Genomic DNA, 22,740 nt, shown 5'->3' with positions numbered 1-22,740 from the left:
GTATAAAACAAAAACTACACACAATATTCAAAGCACATAGTGCACACTGTGGGAATTTACGACTGTGCGTGAATCCCCCCTGATATTGGTATGATCCGAGCTCAGACACTAAGCGCCTGAGCGAGGGGGCGGGGGGAGCTGCTGCCTCGAGTGCGCTGTTGGAGAAACGGAGCCAGGCAGACAGAGGAGAGCTGAAGTTTGACCAGGTACCAAAGCAAATCATTCGTACTGTACAAATGATGTAAATATGACGGTGTATCACGAAAGATTGATATCAAACTGATCACTTGACCCATATTACGTTACTTGCTCTTGAAGTGAATCAACAAATGGCGAAATGAAAAGCCGAACAACAACAATGCTGTTTCTTTAGAGAGTCTTAGCTCACATGTGTGTTTATTTCATATTTTCAGTTGTTACCCTCCACGGCTAAATAAATCGGTTTCAGTAATGTACTGATATACAAGAATGGACATAAGGGGCTTCTTTCAAAGAAAAAATTCTGGTAGATGTTATTTTATATATTATGCTTTGTATGTTGTTCAGTATATTCCTATGCAAAACAAGAGGAATTTCAATACACAGCAGTATATTCACAGTTTAAACCAGATATTTACATACACTTTATGGAAAACACAAGAACATTTTTTTACTGTACAACATCAATTTAGAGTAAACTTGTTTTGTTTTGGATAAATAAATATTGAAATATCTTTTGAATTAGTTAAATGTCAGAATAAAGAGAGACAGAGCTGTCTATCACTTTCATCAAATTTAGGAGTACATATACACTAAGTTTATTGTTAATTAATAAGAAAACTCCAGACAATTCCATTCTGAGCTTAAGAAGCTTCTGATAGGTTAGTAGAGTCCATGTGAGTAAATTGGTGGCACACCTGTGGATGCATATAAGGCAAAACACAGAGCCTGTGTTTTGCCTTATATGCCTGTCAACCAAAACACCAGGAAAAGAATTGTGGACCTCCATAAGTGTGGCTCAATTTTGAATACAATTTGGTGCCATTTGCAATTAAGAAATAGACAATTTCTCTCTTTACTCTTAAAGTTAACAAATATGTTTTTTATATTTATCAATCTAAAAAAAATAAACATTTAGTCTGATTTGATGTTACAATTAAAAAAGTGTTTGTGTTTTGATCTGAAGAGTACGTAAATATCTGGTTTCCACTATATATTTGATGATTGTCAGCACAAAGAGGGAGAGAGAGGGAGATGGAGAGGAGAATGAGGACAGAACAGAGATGGAACAAGAGCAGGTGAGACAGACATGTTAGTCAAATGGTTGTTTACCAAAAGTATCACCATATCATAGGTACTCATGTATCTCGTACCTAGTGTTTCTTTTTAGGTTTGTTACTTTTCAAATTCTATATTTATTAAGTTATGCAGGCTTGTTTGAACAACAAGGCTAAATAATTATATAAACTTTTCTGAATCTAAATAGTGTACTTTGGTAGAATTAAAAAATAAGTGTAGTGCAGGTCTATGATGATTTTTAGTGCTACTATCATCTAGTTCTGATTCTGGTTCTGTCTTGGTTAAGTCCTAAGTAGTCCTGATTTTGAACTGTTGTAGTCCTGTTTTAATTCTGGATCAGTTCTGGGTCTGGTTGAATTGGGGTTTAGTCCGCGTGTCTTGATACAGCCCTGACTTTGTTCTGCCTTGCTGCTTAATTAAAAAAACTAGTTTAAGGTGTCCTGCAGATGTGATATATATTTTTCCCTATATGAAGTCATTCTTTTTTGAACAAAACTCAAAACAGAGCCTATTAATCTTTCAGTCATTTCTAACACCCCCCCCCCCCAAAAAAAAAAAAAAAGAAATCCTACATGCATACTACCCGTTTTTGCATTTTCAGAAGTTAAGCATCTGGAATGTGAGGAATGTGAAAGAGAAGTACAAAACCGTCTAGATAGCTATTGTGCACATAGAGGAGATTTTTTTTTTCTCTATAAAACTTTCTCTGTAAAGCAGTGATTTTTTTTAACATGCTTCTCACTGTCAGATATTGTTCACATGTTTAGTCAGATGCTGAAAACTTAACAAATTAAAAGCACAACGTCCCTCTGTGTGTTCCAGTCTAGCAGCAGTCTCCTGGGAATGTTTACCCAGGTCATCTCTGAAATAAATAAATAATTTAGTCAGAAGATCATTAACCACTTGCCCAATATTTGCGACCTCAAAGAGGAGAGCTGTTTTTAATGGGTGTGTCTAAAACCCAAATTTAGTGCTTTTCATTTCAGGTGAAGGCAAAAGACGATATTTTTTATTTAGAAAATCAGAGAAAATCAGAGGCCCAGGCCATGAGGATGAAGTGGATCGCAGTCTTTACTTTAGTGCTCGGCTACTGCCTTTGTAAAAAGGACAGTAATGAAAGTTACAGAAGTCATGGAAGTCATGGATGACAGTAACGACATGGGCAGCAATGCTGTGGTGATACCTCTGCAGGTGGGGGATAACGTGTATGTGGAGCTCCAGCAAAACAGGGTTGTCTATGATGATAACATGAACTATAATACCTTCAGTGGCTTCTTTCTCTTCGCCTTGTAATGTATGTATGTAAACGTTATTTACAAGTGTACTTCACTCTTCATGCTTTCATAGTTTTCAAAGAATTCATCTCTCATCTATTCCTTCACACCACTAAATAATGTTACAGATTCTGAATCAAGATAAGCTGATATGGTGCTTTGAATGAGTATGAATCCATCTAAATAAATAGGAAATGTAAGTCCACTTTGTTTGAAACATTGCATTATTCACATTTGGTTATCAGAGTAACTATTTCCAGTGTATTTTTCAGTGTCATATCTCATCTAATAATGTTTGTTTAAAAGTGATTAAAAACTCTTCTTGTGCTGCAATTATGGAAGCAATTATTGAACTGTTGAAAAGTTTTTTAGGTATTTTTTTTAATAAATTAACCTCAGTGTGGAGCCCCTCCCACTCTTCAAACTCTGGTGGATAATTAGCTGAAATTGGATGGTCATCAGTTAATCCAGTTCACCTGAGCCTTCAGGCTTTAAAAGCTGGACCATGTGTTTGCTGCCGTCTCTTCTCAGTTGGTGTGACATCAGCTTTCTTTGGTGGGGTTGGTGGTTTAGTTTAGAATTGATTCTGGTTTGTTTCAATTAAGCTCTGGTGTGTCTGGTATCGCCACTTGTGTCTTCAATTTATTCAGTAAGATTTGAATTTTATTTGCTGATAATGACCAATTTGGTTTGTCCTTTAGAAACATCAAGAGAAGTTGCTCTGCCCTTGACCGCTCTTGAGCATAATGTGTCTTGACTTTTTAGCATTTGTCAATAATTCTGCTTTTAAAGACTCTGGCTGTAGTCCTTATTACCTTTGGTTTGCAAAGCTCTTTGTCAAATGGCTTATGATGTTTTATATCTATTAGTGAGTACACTATATTATACATGAGCCAAGCTCCTCTTCTAGGCTGAAGTGGCTGATCGCAATAGGAGATCAACCAGCTTGTTTTCACTTTATTGTGATGGAGAACGTGGCTAAAGACAGTGTCTTGGGAGCACTTCCCTGGTTACCAGAAGGTTGCCAGTTTCTGGTTGCCTTTTGGCTCTGGTGGAATCGGTGCATAAGTACCCACCACAAGTATCTGTCTGAAGACTAGGGTTGAGACTAGTTAGGAAATGGGATTGTTAGTTATGGAGCTTGGGCTCAGTGGGCTTTTAAACCTTAATTTGTTCTGGCTACTTCCTGAAAACCGCATTGCTTTAAACATTCAAAACTGTTAATCAGACTTGGAGCCTACTTGGAAGACACAACAGTTCCTCTGGGATGGAGGTTTTGGCAGGATTTCAGCCTTGGTTTTTGCTTTTGTTTTTAATACTGGAGTTATGAACTTATCACATTGTGGCATTGGTGCATGCTCCTGTGTCAGTTCTTCATGTGAGCTGTCTGCTGCAAGAAACTTGAGGGCTTCTGGTGTCTTTATGGTTGCAATGCATCAGAAGAGGGGGCTCACTGTTTCTTTTGGACCCTGATGGTCACCAGCATGTTGACCAGGGAGTTGTAATCTGGAGCAAAACACATTCTGAGCACACAGGACATCGTGTGGCCTGATGTCTGGTAAAACATGTTTGAAATGGCAATGCTGGTTGAATCCCTCATTCTAGAGCAGGGGTGGGCAATCTCAGTCCACGAGGGCCGGTGTCCCTGCAGGTTTTAGATGTGTCCTCGAACCAACACAGCTGATTTAAATGGCTAAATTAACTCCTCAACATGTCCTGAAGTTCTCCAGAGGCCTGGTAATGAACTAATCATGTGATTCAGGTGTGTTGACCCAAGGTGAGCTCTAAAACCTGCAGGGACACCGGCCCTCGTGGACTGAGATTGCCCACCCCTGTTCTAGAGGGATTCACAGCACACCGGATGTTTTGTAATCTTGTTATTCACGTTACTTTAAATTGTCTGAAGCCATGCCAGCGTGAATAAATCACCACTACCAGGCAAATACGGTCTCATTTAGTTACCCGACAGCCTCAGGAATGCTGACAGCAGTATCGTTGCGTGTCGTGGGATTCAGTTGGTCGCTGATTATAAAAACCTGAGACTCTTTCCTGTAGAAGACAGTTTGTTCACTCTTTCACAGAGAAAGTTTCAAGTCCTAAATAGACAGATTATGGGGGCCCTCGACGCCATCACAAGATGGTGCCTCTGCATACCATCGTGACCAAACATATCAGCACTAGTAGGAAGATAAATCCTTCGCAGGTGAGCTGATACGTCGTACACTCCTGAGCATCGTCCTCGATTATATTGACAGTTGTCTTGCCATCTGTGGTGTCTGCCTTGGCTGTTTCTGGTGAATATATACGATCCACATGTGGTAACTGTCTTTTCAGCGCATTGCTGAGAAATTCCTCTCAAGTACGGTGACATCCAGTTACCTCCATGCTACACACCACCTGTAGAGGTGTGCGGCGCCATCTGAAAATATCCTATCGGGACACGAAGAGGCACCTCCTGTGTGGGGTCTTTGTCTGCTGCCAGCTTCCTTCTGTTCATTAAGAATAGTGGCTTGACAGCAGCGAGGACAAGCGATAGATCCTTGACTCTGAGCAACTACCATTATTTTACTGACGCAGTCCTGGCACAAGACATGCCTGCAGCTCAGTGTGTTTTGCAGGCAAAACATTTTCATTGCACACAGGACACTCCCATGTGGCCTTGTGTCAGTTTTCCTGTGTCAGTGCCATTTTCCTGTTTACATTTATGCTGATTAAAATATTTTAAAATGTAATTTAAAAAAAAAAAAAAAAAAGCCATAGCCCAACCCTAAATGTAATTGTATAAGTCTCACTGACCTGTATAATTTTATTTATAAAGCGCTTTCAAACAAAGTGCTGTACAACTATTTGAAACTAAAAAGATAAATAAAATAAAAGCGATACATGGCAATACAAGTAAAAAGCACAATACAAGTTAAAAACAGTAAAACTTTAAAAACTAAAAGCCACAGAATTAAGACATGTAGGATGGGGTGAACAAATGTCTTCAACTTAGTTTTAAAAACCTCCACAGAGCATGCCTGCCTAATATCTTGAGGGAGGTTGTTCCACAGAAACGGGGCACGAAAAGGAAAAAGCACGCTCTCCAGTTTTCTTTTCTGGCTCTAGGAACCTTTAGAAGGCCAGAGTCCTGAGATCATAGAGCACATAAAGGTGTAAAAGGCCGGAGAGGTATGAAGGTGCCAATCCGTTTAAAGCCTTGTAGGTGAGCAGCAGGACCTTAAAATCTGCTCGAACCTGACAAGGTAGCCAATGAAGAGATCTCAGTACTGGGGTAATGTGCTCAAATTTCCCAGTTCTTGTTAAAATGCGAGCAGCTGTATTTTGCACCATCTGTAGACCTCTAAAACTTTTCTTTGGTAGCCCAGAAAGAAGAGCATTACAATAATCAATACGTGAAGACACAAATGCATGGACAGTAGTGTCCCGTCAAGGAGCTAGCTCAGCTAAAAAGTTATTTAAAGGAGTGTGGGAAATCTTTTGTGCGGTTTTTGGTGTTTTTATAATAATGGGTATAGTGTAAGGAGTGGTGGATTTGAGAACTCACCTGTTACTGGAATAATGGTTTAGCCTGTGACAGCTGAGTGTATTTAAGGCTGCAAATTGTCATTAGACAGTGATTATTGTTTTTGTGAGGAGAGCTATATTGTGAATAAATGCCTCTTGTTCCACTGTACTTGTCTTGGTCTACCTCACTGTAAATCCAGCCGCAAAAAGTAATCCTGTTACAGAAGTCCACACTTTCAACACAAGTTGAAATTAATTTTAAACTGGTCATGTTATTTGGACATACGAGCATCCAGGGAGCCCAGAGGGTTAACCCATGGCCTCTCCCGGAACCTTTAAATGGTGTCTGGACCCCCGGGAAAACATCTGCCCAAACACCCAGGAGAGGACACAGGAAAGAAAGGTGAGTAATCACATCTGTCATTTCTTTGCACCACCCTTATTTCTAGACTTTTCACACACACATTTGCGTTAGTTGTCCTTACCGGTAAACTATATTTGCTCTTAATCATGACCTTTCCTCTTCACAGACAACCACCACACTACTTTTTGAGGAGCAGCTGTGCAGGACCTGGAACAAAGGCTACCAACTGATTTTAAAATGCTCAATAAATATTTAAACTAATCGTGTGCAAATGTTCTTCATGTGCAAATCTATGCTAAATAAAGTTCTGGATAAGGTGCTTTTAATAAAGTGAAAGGTGCTCCTAAAGTGCTAGACAAATTATAAATAGTACGAGACAGACTACAGATGTCCACGAATAAGCTCCCTCGACTCCGTAACTAAAGAACTGGCATCAGATGGAGATCAACTAAAAGCTAGTATGATGCAATAAGAGATCTGCTGAAAGAGCTGCAATGCACTGAAAAAGAAGTCTCGAAGCTGAAGACTGAGATAGGAGATAACTATGGGCTCAAATTGTGGTCATAACAATTTGAGCCCATAAACATCCAACTGTGTTCAGTGCAGTGTCTCCATCTGCTGGCACACCCTGAGATCATCATCATACAGTGTAAAAAATTCCTCGGTCCCTTTAAAATACCTCGTACATTTACCAGCCTTTCTAAAAACAACAACTATCTCACACATTTTGAACTGACAGAAAACAACACCAAGCTATGCATCAAAAAGAAAAACAACAACAACAACAAAAAAAGACCCAAGTTGTCTCTGCGCTCAGATACTAGCATGGAACATAGACTGTATGTAAAAGACACTCATTTATATCAACATGTATTCAAATTATTAATTAATTTAAAGCTAGCCTTTATGTAGAGTTTATAGCATTAAATGAGATGTGCACTTGTCTCGTGTCTCAACCCCCCAAAAAAACATCGCTTAGTGGTTGTTCACTAACCGGGGTCCCTCCCCTTTTTCCTCTGTGACATTTGCAACAGTTCAGTGACACTTTGAGATGTTGTATTTATAACATCTGTCTGTCAGGGGGAAAAAAATGAGTTTTTCAAGTGTAGTGGACATCTCCTTGTTTTTTTTCTTTTTTTCTTTTAACAAAACAGACAAAAATCTGATTACAGCACACCAGAACAGCAATGGAATTAAAATAAAATAAAATAAAGCCCCGCCCCCAAACTTTTTAAAAAAAATGTTTCAACAACCAAGGCTCATACAGCCTAGCATTTGTAAATGTAAACGTACATGCATGAAAAAAACGACATCTCTTCTGAGCTTCCAGCCCTTTTCCATCATGGTAAAGAAGTGATGAAAAGACTTCACTAATTCATGGCAAACTTTCAAATGATCTATAATTGTAAATAACTTCAAGACCTTGTTAAGAAGAGCATTTGCATGTTCTAACATGTCAGGCATGGATTCCCCTCAGGACAGAGCAGAGTGCATGAGGTTGAAATGTGGTGAACAATATTTATTTTTAACAAACCAGCAAATTAAACCCAAACCACAAACTCCTTTAAATACCCAACTGGTGAGAGCGCAAATGCTTTTTCTTCAGGCCAAGTTAAACCTCAACAACATACAACTCCATTAGTTTCCTTTATGATGCATATTTTAGCACTATGCTCCAGAAAAAGGACAAACCACCTGTGTTGATTAGACCTCTCACCCTGGTTCCAGTCCGTAAATAAAGCTCTGCTACCACAATGTGATTTTGCAGCGTGAGAATGAAAAACCAAAGAATCAGACCTACATTGGTATCCGTTTATTTGGGTTGTAAAGCAGGTATCAAGTAAATATGACTATGACAAACATGAGTTAAATTCACAAATACTCTATATTTTAGTAAACCAGGTGGACAGCTTTACCGAAGTATCCAGCTGATGGTCCTGATGGTATTGTTTGAAATTCAACCAGCAGACAGAGACAAAAAGATTTTGACAAAATATTATGGACAAATTTCCTGAGGTCGAACACAGAGCTAGAAACTCGCACAAGCAGCAAAAACTGTTACTGCCATTTATGTTTTCAGACATCAAACTGCATGCTGAGACTATGGATAGTGTTTACCGGGGGATATTTCGATCTGTTTATTTGGTGTGCTAGTGTTTGTGTGTGAAGAACTGCAGTATTTACAACAGTAGGAGGTGTGTATGTACTATGCAGGAGTATGTCGGACCATCTGGAAATAAACCAATCTAGGTGCATTTCACTAAAAGAACATGAGATTTTCTGCACGAGTGGTTGTATTTAGAAACAAAAAAAGCTCTGTGGCACTAAGCAACAAGCTGAATTAGGCTTAAGCTATACATAACATTTATTGTAAGTTTTTTTTTTTTTTTAATGGGATGCTTTGGAATTGCAATTTGAATGTTCACAATGCAAATTAATCAGGATATTTTCAGACCCGCCTGCTTTTCAGAATGGAAATCGTAATTACAAACTGATAGGGCTGAAGGGGAATCTTCATAATGAGCCAATATAAAAGACAGATTCATGGTTTTACGTAAAACATCATTTTCAACACAGCGTGGAAGCCATATCTGAACACCATAAAAATATAAATCTATGCATGTAGCTCTGTAACAATATTTATTTGACTCATCAGAAGCCACAAACAACAATGTACAACACAGCTGGTCAAGGCAACAAGAAAATTCTACTTATACTTGTTATTTCTGCATGCACACTATGATATAATGAATCTACTTTTGGACAGTTAATTTGGCTGAGCAAAATGCCTCCCCATGGTCATTAGTGGCCCTACAGGTGTACACATTGCCGTCCTCTGGGCCAACTTTGGCTAGAACCAGCGTACACTGGCCATCTTCCTCATACTCTATTTGCACAGTGGGGGACTCCTCAATAGGCTCATCACCACACAGCCACAGCACCTCCGGGTCAGGGTATCCTGACAAGATAAACAGAAATGTGAGATCAGGAGGGGAAAGAACACAACTTTTGAAATGAAGCAAAACGCTATCAAAGAAAAGATGTTTTTACATGTTCAAGATTGAATTTTCAAGGCTGGTACAATAAGCTTGACTTGAATCCAAGATAAGAAGTTGCTTTGTACCTGTGAGGTGACACGAGAGACGGGCACTGGATCCCTGAGTTACAGTCCGGTCTTTCAACCTCTTTGTGAACACTGGGGGTTCCTGCAGCTTAAGCTCCAGGGAGGTCAACGCTTCCTCTGCCTCTGGGCTCAGGGGTGATTCTAGGAGATATATATCAATGAGATGGGAAACCCACTAAACCAAAATGCATGTAATGTGATGAGTAAAGGTATGCAAAATTTTCACCTCCTCCAGGAGTTGTGGGAGATGCAGAGCCTTCCGCTTTAGAGAGCAGAGCCATTCTCTTCAGTGCTAACATGGCCTTGCCAGCTTTCTATGAGACAAATGTGTATGAGAACAAAATCTAAATTTTGAGTAAAAAATAAATAAATAAAAAGTAATTTGGTGCTTACCTTCCACTTCTGTCTAGCCAAAAACCTCTTCATCTTCTCTTTGGACAGACTCTTGGTCAGAGTGAGCTCTTTAGACTTAAATGCTGCCATCCAGGGATGGGCAAGTGCCTGTTCACAGGTCATCCTACGCCTGATCAACAGTTACAGATGGTTAAGTAAGCAGGTAAAGTAGGGTACTTTATAGTTGTAAATCTATGAAATCACCTCGGGTCTTTGTTGAGCAGGGAGCTTATGAAATTTTTAGCCTCCTCTGTTATCTCGTCAAAGCTCTCCTCGTCAAACTCCCACTGAGCAGCTGTGACCAAGGCCAAGGTCTCTGCATCACTGTTTCCCTGGAATGGAGATTCCCCACTGAGCCTGGAAACCACAGAAAAAAAGTGGAGAAGAGTAGTGTTGAATGTACATCCTTTACATGTGGTTTCAATCTATACCCACTAGGTGGCACAATAAGGCTAAAACTCTAAATTTCAGTTTTGATTGTATGAGCTAAAGAATTTTACACAAAGTAGTAATGGAGATAATGTAGTTTTTTTATTTGTCTGTTATTCTTATATTTGTTCTGCAGTTAAAGTAGACACAAAACACCACAGTCACTGTGCCAAAACAGGCAAATATGAACTCAGACTGAAACTTGGTATTTGGTTGAAAGGAATGAAACTGATAAATTAAGGTTTCTGCAAAGGGATGCTTTTTTTCCCTATTTTGTGCCCACCCGACAGACTGTTTATATCTGATTTTCTTTCTTTTAAGAGAGCAGATAAAGACAGGAAGCTGTCAATTTGACATTTAAAGTGATCACTGGAAGTAACTGCTTTACACCGTCACACTGTTTTCCTTTTATATGTTTTTATTAGTAATTTATATTGGCCTTTATAATTGCTTTTTTTGAGGATTTATGCAACACTGCAAAACACAGCTAGGCTTTGTTTTTATCGTAAAGGCTGAAGAGGGTGTTGGTTGGATGTTGGTGGTGATGTCATCTAACTCTTGCTATAAAAAAAACAATCTTGTTTGAAAAATACTAAACTATCTCTTGAATATAGAAAGAGCTACAGGAGAGACCATTAGACTCACAGTATGTAGCAGATCACCCCAATGCTCCACATATCAGTCTCCAAACCCACAGGCTCATAGTTGATCACTTCAGGGGCCACAAATTCTGGAGTCCCGTGCATCACCTTCAGAGGTGTGTTTTGATCTATTCAATGGAAATCCCATAATGTAGGTATTAAGACACACACGAGGTAGACAAGCATAAAAGTAGAGTTTTGTTCCACATACCTACTCTACTGGCTAAGCCAAAGTCAATGATCTTTATGGAGGTGCCTGTGGTGTCAACACATACGATGTTTTCAGGTTTGAGGTCCAGATGGACAATGTTTTGCTGATGCATGTAGGCAATCCCCTCCAGGATCTGCTGCATGTAGTGCATACTTGAAGGCTCCGTGTGCTCAAAGTTGTCATCCACAATACGTTCAAAGAGTTCCCCACCTGCAATACTGCCAACAAACAAAACAGCAGTGAAACACCAGGAAATACTAGGAATTTTGCTTTGCTTTGCGCTCTGATAAGGATACTTACAACTCCATCACCATGACTATTTCAGACTTGTGATCATATGCTGCCAGACACTGAACCAGTTTGGGGTGGTGGAGGTAGTTCATCAACTCTATCTCATTACGAGCAGCTTCCCTCTCCTTGGCACGGCGTCCTTTGTAGAACTTCCCAGCGCACACACGTCCTGTCTCTTTGTGGATGAGCTTGTACACCATGCCAAATTTTCCCCTTATGAAGAAAGTTTAGTCATTTTTATCTCTGGATATTAGGAATGAATAGTTAATGCTTACACCATCACAGCCTATCACAATAAGTAGTTCATGTTAACAGGCTGATTTCCACCTGATTCTTGTTTTAGTATCACTAAAACTTTAAAGTCACCGTACATTCCTTGTCATGGATAAAACATGACTACAGGTGGTTTCAACCTGGAATACATGCCTCTACTTGAAAGCATTTTAATATCCTTGGCAGACTTTCCCCCTATCTTCCCACTCACACACTTCCTTGGAATTGTAAATGTCAAAACGTTCTCAACTTACCTTAATTATAGTTTCTGAAAAACGTCTTGTTTCTACTTGGAAAGATTATTGTTGGAAAATTGGGATTTGACATATCTGATACTCACATTCCAAGTTTCTCCTGCATATCGTAGTGTTCCGTGACTTTGTGGGAAGAGTCAATAGACACAGTGGTATACATCTGAGGGGCTGCTTCTTCTTTTATCTTGTCTAAATGTATGCACACAGCCACAATAGATTTAAACTAATGCTTATTATATCTGCCTTTATTACAAATGTGCTGTCAAAATCCCCGTATCACCTCACCTCTTTTCTCCATTCTCACCACTGGTGACACTGGGCCTGGCTCACTTAGTCCTACCGCGTTATAGGCCTTTACTCTGAAGCAGTATTCCTGTTGTGGCTGAAGCCCAGAAGACACTTTGTATGAGGTACTCTTACACTCGCTTGTTAGCTCCTTCCAAACCTCAGGCTCTGCACTTCCTTGGTTATTTACTTCAACAACATAACCAAGGATGGCACTGCCGCCATCATAGCAGGGGCCTGACCAGGATAGCACAAGGCTGGATGGGGAGACAAGGGAGATCACTGGACTGGAGGCAGGAGGTTGTGGTCTGTCTGGTGGGAGGATGATTAAAATAAGTGTCCAAGGAACTGCTTTACTTGATTTGGTTCCGACTCTTTAGAATTGACTTACCTATAACAGAAAGGGTGATTGTGTGTTCTGCTGAGCTCTTTCGGTCTTTTACTACAATGGTGTAGCGACCTGTGTCCTGGGGTTTAGCCTCTTCTATAACCAGCGTACTACTCCGATTAGTATTTTCTGTCCTCAGCTCTAGGCCGTCCACTATCTGCACAGAAAAACAGAAAAAATAGATATAATGTGGAGTCAAATACATTTGTGATGGCAGAAGCAGACTTCTTGTTTTTTTATCCTTTTAATTGCTGCACCTGTTCTTTGTTTCTGATCCAACAAGATGCTACAGGAGGGCTTCCAGTAAAACTACACGTCAGCCTGGCAGTTTGTCCCACCTTCACCTCCACGTGCTGCGGTGGGTTTTCAAAACATAATGATTGGCCTGCAAAATTAAAAAAAAAATAAGACAAGAAAACTGACTCAAAGTGAACTGCAGCATCTGCACTTCCTCAGTTCACAAAAGGGTTAAAAATATCTGCCGAATGCCTGAAAACAAACTAAAAGGAAATTATTAAGTAATGTGTGTGAGCATGAGATAAAGACAGAGAAATAGCTAACTGATACCCTTCATATTATGGTATTTAGCAGGACCCTGTGCGTCAAGTGGAAACACAATGCAATACAGATGACCTATCGCCCACAAGGACAACAAGTCTTTGTGTAATCAAGTTTGTTGAAATATTTCACCAGCTTTTTGAAAATACACATTCCCAGCTGTTTACCCTTAAAGGAAGTAAAGAGAGAAAATGTTTTTATAGCCATACATTATACAGTATCCAGTGATTATAATCTGCCCTTGCTTTAGTGCTGGACACACAAAAAAAAAATCCATATATGAGCTGAAGTCATGTCATCTCTCTCGCTGTCAATATTCAAATCTTGTGGCGTCAGAATGGTGAATTTGACTAAAGTAGATCTGATAATATTAAGTTTAAGTGGCTTTAATGTGCACAGTTTTACCTTCTGAATACAAGCTGTTGCCATTACAAGCCAATATTTCATTCCTAAAAATAAAAACCATGAATAAATTATGAAATGTCCTGTGCTCTCAAAACAAACAACCAGACCTCATTATGGGAGTATTTCACATATTTGCTTTTGCAGCCTAAACCCTAAGGTTGGTTTTACTCAACACAGTAGAGCATATTAAAGCATAAGGACATTATGAGACCAAAGGTGACATGAAGAAAGTACAGCTCCAGCAACAGATCAGCTTACGCACAAACAAACTCTACAATAAGTTACATTTTTCATAGAGAAAAAACAGCAGACAGAGGAAGTTACCAAGCACTTAATAAGAAGCATGTGGATGCTGGAGAAGTGGGTAAATTTCTCAGTGTGTGGGGAAAAAAAAAAAGAGTGTTTTTCTCACCTATCCTTGAGTTGGCTCGCTTCTTTGGGATGACTTCTGCAAAGACAGATCAAGTGCAGGTAGGTTTTAGCCAGAAGGATAGAGGTGTGGCTCTATTCTATCTATGGCTATCAGTTTGCACTATTTTACTGTACTTTGCTCTATCCACTTCCCTACATGGTGTATACTTGGTACAGAGAAATTTCAGTGGGTGTATCACAGAGCTGCATTATTGTGTTATATATGTGTTGCCTAACGGCCAATCACACAAGGACTGGAAGTGCGTTTCCTTTTATAAACATAACATGGATTTCCTGAAGAAACTGAAACAGAGGCCAAGAAATTTTACGTCAAAACACATCAGTACTGTTTCTATACTAAGAAACCGATCAGTGTGGAAGAGAAAAGAAGAAATTGCATTATGTCTGTGCTAACTATAGTTCATTAAATGGGAATTAATTTACATTTGTTTTTTGACTAGAAATTAACAAGCACTGTGTAATCAAATGATTCTGGTTTACCTTTTGGAGATGAGACTGGGCTCTGCCTATCAGAGCCTGTAGGAGACATACAAATAGATCCTTTGAATTTGTGTAGCTCATCTTTTGGAGTCTGCGGTAACGTTCCATTTCCCATTACACTTTTGGATGGAGAAGTGGGAGTCTTCGAAGCGCGATTCTGCACACCACAGATACTTTCAAAGTCTAATTTGGTCATAAGAGAAAAACGAGAAGAGACTACATCAGAAATGAAACTCTGGCTTTGTTTTGGGTAATGAACACACTAAATGTTCTATTTATTGTAGACTTAAAGTTGCAAGAGGTAAACTGTCCAATTAGCTGCAAATTTCATGAGTTCCCAGTTCCTCACCTCTTACAACCACAGCAGCACTGCAAGATGTCTTCCCTGCACTGCTTTCTGCCAAGCAGGTGTAGGCACCGGCGTCTTCTGGTAAGCACTCCCTCACAACAAAACTGGCCTCCCTGCCATTGAAGGAAGCCTTCCCGAAATGGGCCACTTCACCTGCCAACAGGTGAGGTAAACAAACAACCCATCAGCACACTCTTGCACTACTTTTGGCCTCTTGAATCTTGATGTGGCATTTTTAATTTACCGGTAATGCATGAAAAAGGGAAACTCAAAAATATGTTTGTTTTGAATAATCATCTGCTCTTTAGCTTTCTTTTGTTGACCACACCCACAGCTGAAAAGTATATGCAGTGTAAACTGAGATGCATTGTAAACTGTCTCTTCTCACCATTGTGCAGCCATGATATTTTGATCGGTAGACTTCCTTTGAGAACCCCACGCAACCTAATGTCAGTCCCTTCATCTACACAGCAGTCCTCCAGAGGCTGTATGAAGACAGGTGGATCCAGATGTTTAGACCCTGGATTTGGAGGAGATACAGAATTACAGCATCACTGTGAATTTAATATTCCCCATCTTGTTAAAAATACACACACCAAAAAGTATTTCATTGTGTGGGTGACATACATTTAAAGATTAAACTATATTCTCTGTGGTTCTTACACGAGTAGTCGCAGTAACCCACCTCAGAAATACTCTAGGCATGAAATGGTATGTAAATAATGTAAGCGAGAGAGTCTTCTCAACTGTCCAAATGGTTCACACCTCTTTTCTGTCTTGTTAACTGTCACACATGGAAGTTATCACGCTGTGCTGCTTTTTTATTTGAGTACTTTTCAGAAAGTATTTAGCGACAAAGTCTTATTGTATTAAATTATGTAATCTACCCTTAGAACTGCATTTTTGCCCATTGTAATCCCACATACAGTACGCTAGCTACAAAATAGTTTTTAAATTAAGCAAGGGACCCTAATTTGCCCCAAGGTGAATTACTGCTTGAAACTTGGAGCATAGAGTGATATTACACAATTTCATGCCTTTACAGACTCATGGGTCATTTCTGAGGCAGTGTAACTTAACAAAACCACAAAGAAGAACCACATATTATTGCCCATTGTAATCCCATATACAGCATACTAGTTATGGTTTAACAAAACGGGTGCTTTTCTATGAACCTTTAACCAGTGTTTACAGTACTGAATGGTTCAGTTAGCACACTGATGTTTCTGAAAAGGAACTGAATGCTGCAACAACTCTGAGCAACACTTCTGCACACAGACACGCTCAGAGGTGGCTCATACCAGCTATCAAATAGCTGGTATGTGTTGTTAGTTTAACGGAAAGATTAATTTCAGTAACTCTATTTTTCAGCTGACACTCTTTAAAACCTTTGATTTGGACAGCAGCCAAAGATATGCCTGTTCATGAACTTTTGACTTGATTTTGACTTTGAAGGTTTTGTACAAAGTTGTCATTTGTCCAACAGATAGATGACATGGAAGCAACAGCGACATATAATATATGGAAATATGGAAAAGCAAACTAATGACCATGAGAATTACAGCACATGTGACTTGCTGGTTATAACAAAAAACAAAGTTTTGAGGACATAGGAAATGAGATGTCAGCTGTGGGCTGACATGAAAGTGAAAGGCTTCCAAGTCAATAAACAACTAGACTACTGGACGGCTAAACTCAAAATAAACATGAAACTGAATATTAATTTTAAGAGTAACACACTGTTTGTGTTGCATGCGTGAGCGCTGTTAGTTTAGGCAAACAATCTGTTTTCACAAGTAAATATTAAAGAATATGTTGGAGTCCGCTCTGGATGTTTGCCAACTTGTTATCAAGAAGCACTGCCATGCTCAGACTTGCCTGTTCTAATGCTGACATCCATAAATGTCACCAGTTGTGCGTTTTCTTCTTGAAAGCAGCTCTTACCTGCATCAGTACATTTTACTGAGGTCCTTGTACCAATAACTCCTGGCCCGTTCCCAGGTGCAGGTGATGGACCGGGGGCCTTGATGCGCATTTTGAAGGTCGACACATAACGCTGTTTGCTGCCATCACTATTCATGTCTGTTCAGGAAACCAACAAATGAAAAAATAATTACAAAGTCATGCCTCAGACTGATTATCAAACTTCCTCTCTGTGTCACTGTGGTTTGAGCCTCTATGGCTTGCTCACCCTATCTCTTTTGTAAAATTAGCAAGCCTCTGTGTGTCCTTCTCACCCTGTTCTAAGCCACTGAAGCTCTGCCCTCAGTCCTCACACTTTACTGCACATGTTCTAGTCCCTTTTACTCACCCTCCCATTATCTACATCTAGCTCCACCTACATGACAAATCATGTTGTTTCACTTTGGCCATTTCAGGCACGGCGGACGTCTCATATGCTTTCAAAATCACTGTAACACCAAAAACCCACTACTCAGACTCCTTTTTGTCATGCCTTGTAAACACTACATTTAAACATGGAACGATATAAAGCGGGAGAGTGGGAGCGAATGAGGGGGACTTATCTACCTATCCAGGCAAAGGTCGCTTTGTGTTCTGTTTGGTGAATGCAGTCTTGTTCACCGGTTTCTCTGTTTGCTTTCTCACTTATCAATGCTACAACTGAACTTTGTGATGCCAGTGACATCAGCATTGCAAAGGTTTACTTCATCCCTGCGGATTCTAAATCCTCTGATTGTAGCAACAGTCAAATCTGAGCCCCTTCCCCTGGTACAATATATCCCAACACAAGAAAGACGGCCTTCTGCAGGGCAGCAGCGTCACTTTGACTTCCACGTGCTGCTATAGTAACCAGGAGATGTCTCTGGAGGAGAACTGCTCTTGGTAAAAAATACATGTTTCAGGCATTCATCTCAACAGAGAACAGCAGTGCTCTCTGCCAGGTTGAATGAAGTCTGTATTATTTATTAAAGGTTTCAGTCACAAGTAAACAACAATTATCAACATGAGTGCATCCTGGTGTAGCAGTTTCAATTAGGTGAATTAACTATACTAAAAATGCTGGATTGATAGTAAGAGAATTCTACAGAAACCTGCTGAAGTGAATGATAACATCTCTCTGCCCTCCACCCCCATCCCAGCTTCCCAAATTCCACATCAATGATCACACAAAAAGGGACTGCAAGGGGCTTGTTTTAGTTTCCGTGGGAGAATTCCTATCTCGTTTACCAAAAAGCTGCCAACACAGATATCATTGTTGGGATTTTTTATAACAAAGACATTGCTGCACATGTTAAAAGCCAAATGTCTGAAAAAAATATTATTATTATTACTGTTGTTGTTGTTTTTATTATGATTTTTTTTTAAATAGCATAATGATCCAGGCCTAGTTTTGTCTCTAAAGCCTGGGTTGGGATGAAACCACTGAAATTCAACAAAAAATTGCCATCACTCAGCAGGATAATAATAACATACAAAAGTTCAGGTAAGACAGATTATACCCATTTACATTGTTAAGCTACATTTGCTGGAAACTATTTTCGCATTATTAGTCAGTCAGTCAACATACCCAGAAGCTGACTGCCTTACTATTATAATTCCCTGGGTACCAGGGAATTTCTACATAGTGACACACACTGAATGACAGTTTGAGTTATTCACCCAGCAATGTCTCCAGGTGAAGCTAACAACTACTGCAATACTGAAAAGGAATGTCGCAGTACAAAAACAAATCACCACGGCTGAACAACCTTGCACAGTATGACAGAAACAATATCTAATAAGGTCGCACATAAAGCGTTTAATAAGACGTGACATCAAAGACAAAACACGCACAGAAAGTTGGCAGAAACTCTCTAGCTACAGGGCTGCTCATTAAAAGGAAACAGAATGATTAAGCTGCATTTGTCTCATAGTGTCTTTGCTCATGCCAATGCAAGTCTATGCAAGTAACATAATTTATTAGGGACCATTTTGAAAAACAAAATATGAGGTCATTGTATGTAAAAATAATACCTTGAACCCCAGATCTTGGGCTTCAGACATCTCTAAACATTCTCTTATTGACTGTCCAACTATTGGATCTGTATATTACGGTACATAGAGTGGATATTATGGGTATATGTGAAGTTAACGCATACAGCTCTTGTTGTGCACGCAGAAGCCCCGCTCACCTCCTCGGGTTGCTTAAAAGCATTGGTGTTGATGAGAAAAGCACTAAGACTTACGTAAGACAGACAAAGACAAAGATGAAAAGTGGAGATAGTCACAGCACAGTCAAAACAACTTCATCTACAGATTAAAATCTTTGACATGCTTAGAAAGTGAAACGGGTGCCTTGTTGGTGAGCAGAAAACTTTGGCCTCACAACTTAAAATGAAAAAGTAAACAAGGGCTTCTTTTCACACGAAGCACAGCGTCAGAAAAAGAATGTAAGATAGGAAAACCCACTGGATTAATCCGATGAGGTTTAGATCCTCTTCATTTACACAACTTCCTCAATGGCTCATTTTTATGCTTCTATTTTATGCTTGATTGCTGAAACATCATATAGCATTTTTAAATCACCTAGTGAACAAAAGACCTAGAATATAACATCATGATTTCAATAGATTATATTGTAACATGAGGTTTTACATTCTTTGCTTTCTCAAGTGCATTTAACACTATTCAAGTCACTTTTCAAGTGCTGCTACCAAGGAAGAATCTACAGTAAACATCCACATCTTGTGCATTGACCTTGGCTTTCATTACATCTCCAGTTGATTTATAAATAATGGTCAGGAGGAGCACCAGTGGTTGCTCTGTAGATTTTGTATGCCAGCTATTTGTGTAACAATTAAGGGAAAAGAAGGGTTTCCCAAATCTGGAACCTAACCTTTATTTATTTTCTTACCTTTTACTTTCTGCTGCCCCCTCCAGGCTTCTCCACATCAGATCACCTACCTCCATCACTATGTTCATGAATATTCTCTATGATATTCCTCTTTTCCTCCTGCCTGGCAGCACCATTTATAACATTTTTAGCCCAATATATGTCTATGATGCCTCCGCAGTACATGCCCAGACCATCTCAGCCTTGCCTCACTAACTTCTGTCTCCAAACTGCTCAACCTGAGTTGTTCCTGTAAAGTACTCATTTCTAATCTTGTGCATTCTGGTTACTCCCAACCAAAATCTTTGTAAATTCAACTCTGCCACCTCCAGCCTCCTATATTATTTTTGTCAATGCCACAATCTCAAAACCATACATCACAGCAGGTCTCACTAGCATCTTAAAAACCTTCCCTTTTATTCCTTCTGTCACATATGACCCAAGACACTCATCTCCAATGACTTAACCTGCCTTTGTTCACCTCACTTGCTCACTGTCCATTGCTTTAAATTGTTTAAACTCATCTACCTCCACTTTCACTGCTCCCTACTCTCACTACTGATTACAGTGTCATCTGTCCAAGGAGCCCCATCTGTTAACCTATCCGTCAGCATTACAAACAAGCAGGGGCTAAGAACCAACCTCTGATGTAATCGCATGCCCTTAAACCATTTTATCATGAAATGCACACCTCATCAATATTTCTCTGTCATTAAGCATGATCCGCACCACCCTCAACTACAGTACTTCTCTGTCACCCCTGACTTCCTCATACAGTAGAGTACCACAGTTCCTCTCTTAGCACTGCATCATAAACTTTCTATACTTTGTTGTCTTACATTTGTTTAATCTTTTTATCATTATTATTATTATTATTGTTATTATTATTGACTATCATACTGAGAATAAGGCTGTATTTTTAAGTTTAAGTTGACCTGGTCAGCCAAACCATTCGCTCAAATGTCTTTGAGTTTTCATTTTATGGTGATCACCATAAAATGAAAACTCAAAGGCATTTTCTTTGGATTCTAATAACAGACTCGACTGAAAAATACCCGAACCTACATCACCTGATTTTAACATCTTCTGTCTTCAGCTGATTCAAAGTCATCATGTCTAGCAGTAGCAGCTCACTCTTCCAGCAAAGCTCATTGGCATATTGGCGGCATATATAGGGTTGCTTGTATCTTCCTTTGACTTGCCAAAGCCCGAAAACGCATTTAAAGAATTAATAAATAATAATCCCACCGTCTTCTTGAGAAACTCGGAAACTCATGCTCAGCTGTTAACACCTCTTTGCTGTTGTTCTTGCCACTAACCAATGACTGTGTTTTCTACAGTCTTTGCTACTAACAGATGCCACTTCCTTTCGCCATCATTATGACTGAATGAGAACACTGGCGCCATCTAGAGGTGGATTATATTTCCTCAAGCAGTACAAGCTTCCGTTTTGAATTGTCGGCGTTGCTATTATTAGTCGACCTTACATGTAAGTACACATTCAGATCCATATGAGGATTTGCACACTGACACAATTCACCACAGTTGATTTTAAATCACACAGTCTTTCATCTTTAGAGTTTTAACACTGCATTAACTTTTTATGAATGAAAGCCATTTTCAAACCCTCCCCACCCTTGTTAGAGGCTTAAATGTAATTGGACAATTAACTATGAGGACTGGTTTTCGTAACTGAATGAAACTGATCTGCAGTCAATGACTGCCTGAAGTTTAAAATCCATGGACATCACCAAGTACGTTTTTCCCTTTGAGATGCTCAGCCAGGCTTTTACTGCAGCCACCTGCAGTTTCTGCTTATTTGTGCGTCAATCTGCCCGCAGTTTTGCATGCTGTGGGGTTTGCTTTTTGCTGCTTTTCGCTGTCTCTATGATAGGTTTATTTGGCTTTTTTTTTTTAAGTTGCATCAGCATTTCTGTAAACCTTATATTGAACATTCCAGTTAAAATGTACCAAATGCAAGTCCAATACTTGGAATCAACTCCATATCATTTATCCATTTAATTTGTCATTGAATAATGAGGGAATATACATCACCTGGTCATCAAACTGTTTATCAGCCCAGTGTCCAATTACAATACTCAAACAAAAAATGTCATTGTCTAAATATTCATGTAACTGACTGTGTGGTGTTACTCCTTCAGATGGACATTTTATTTTTCTATTCTTCTCTCCCAGTGGGCTGTAACATAGTAGACTATTGCTTATATTACCTCACCTCTATATTTGCTGTGGGAAATGGTCCTAGTTTGAGAGTGGTTTGTGTGTCACAGTTGTTGTGAGCCAATGGCTATGATTGGGTTGTGCTCACTCAAGGCAGGCATTTGATTAAACTCACACTCTGGTCTGCTGCCGTCTGAATTATACAATTAAGATCCAATTGAGGGCATTTTTTCTCTGTGTGCAGGCCTGGTCCTACTATACGCCCTAGCCTAAAGGCAGAGTTGGCTTGCTAAGGTCGGGGTGATTGCCAGCTTACAGGGTGGTGGGTCTTGTAGAACAACTGCTGTTCCCTGTTAAAGTTGCTGGCGTGTGAAGTGTAACTGACTTGAGGCATAGCTGGTCCTGCCCTTGGACTGTGTGTTTTATCCCTTTTTGTAAGTGGGTCATAGCACTGTTTTATATCTTTGTTTTTTATGATCACTGTACTAATTATCTTTTAAAATTTCTTTGATTTTCATTTTTTGCCCATGGCTGAGATGGTTGGTCAAATTAACAGGGCACCAAATGGCTGTCTAATTTGCTGCCGATAGACAATTTCATCATGTTTTAACTGTTGGTTAATTTTGACTTCTGTTTTGTAGCGGTGTATGAACAGCAGGGGGTGGTGTTCACCAAAAATTTATAAAATTATGATGAACCAAACACTTAATAAAAGCGTTTAATTTTGTGATATTAGGAGTTGTTTTACTGCTCATCTCTTTACATATTTTGACATGTACCCTAAAATAT

General features: G+C 39.5%; 1 protein-coding gene and 1 long non-coding RNA gene across 8 annotated transcripts; one reads left to right on the top strand and one right to left on the bottom strand.

Moving 5' to 3' along the window:
• The first annotated feature begins 113 nt into the window (after positions 1-113).
• Positions 114-6,962, top strand: LOC102083095 (uncharacterized). Of its 4 annotated transcripts, XR_002061820.2 has the most exons (4): positions 3,037-3,201; positions 4,634-4,755; positions 6,356-6,462; positions 6,590-6,962. It is a non-coding gene; the product is annotated as an uncharacterized LOC102083095 (long non-coding RNA). The 4 variants fall into 4 exon arrangements; XR_003219674.1 differs by lacking the exons at positions 3,037-3,201; positions 4,634-4,755 and adding an exon at positions 114-206 and having other exon boundaries at positions 6,349-6,462; XR_003219673.1 differs by lacking the exon at positions 4,634-4,755 and having other exon boundaries at positions 3,038-3,201; positions 6,260-6,462.
• A 1,121-nt stretch (positions 6,963-8,083) lies between these two features.
• Positions 8,084-21,159, bottom strand: LOC100704504 (myosin light chain kinase, smooth muscle). Of its 4 annotated transcripts, none has more exons than XM_005468838.4 (18): positions 20,841-21,159; positions 16,881-17,018; positions 15,325-15,456; positions 14,937-15,089; positions 14,588-14,770; positions 14,088-14,123; positions 12,970-13,097; positions 12,716-12,869; positions 12,325-12,636; positions 12,126-12,228; positions 11,522-11,725; positions 11,222-11,439; positions 11,015-11,138; positions 10,145-10,297; positions 9,941-10,070; positions 9,774-9,861; positions 9,548-9,688; positions 8,084-9,382 (listed from the first exon to the last, which is right to left on the bottom strand). In XM_005468838.4, exons 1-18 carry the CDS (start codon positions 20,851-20,853, stop codon positions 9,177-9,179), a joined length of 2,616 nt encoding a protein of 871 aa, XP_005468895.1. In that variant the 5' UTR covers positions 20,854-21,159; the 3' UTR covers positions 8,084-9,176. The 4 variants fall into 4 exon arrangements, with proteins under 4 accessions (XP_005468895.1, XP_005468894.1, XP_019213278.1 ...); XM_005468837.4 differs by having other exon boundaries at positions 21,019-21,151; XM_019357733.2 differs by lacking the exon at positions 20,841-21,159 and adding an exon at positions 17,174-17,315.
• Positions 21,160-22,740: the final 1,581 nt, after the last annotated feature.

This window comes from Oreochromis niloticus, linkage group LG4 (genome assembly GCF_001858045.2).
Source record: "Oreochromis niloticus isolate F11D_XX linkage group LG4, O_niloticus_UMD_NMBU, whole genome shotgun sequence".
NCBI classification, from domain to species: Eukaryota; Metazoa; Chordata; class Actinopteri; order Cichliformes; family Cichlidae; genus Oreochromis; species Oreochromis niloticus.
Note: the sequence above shows the minus strand (reverse complement) of the source record. Positions and strands in the feature narration are given on the sequence as shown.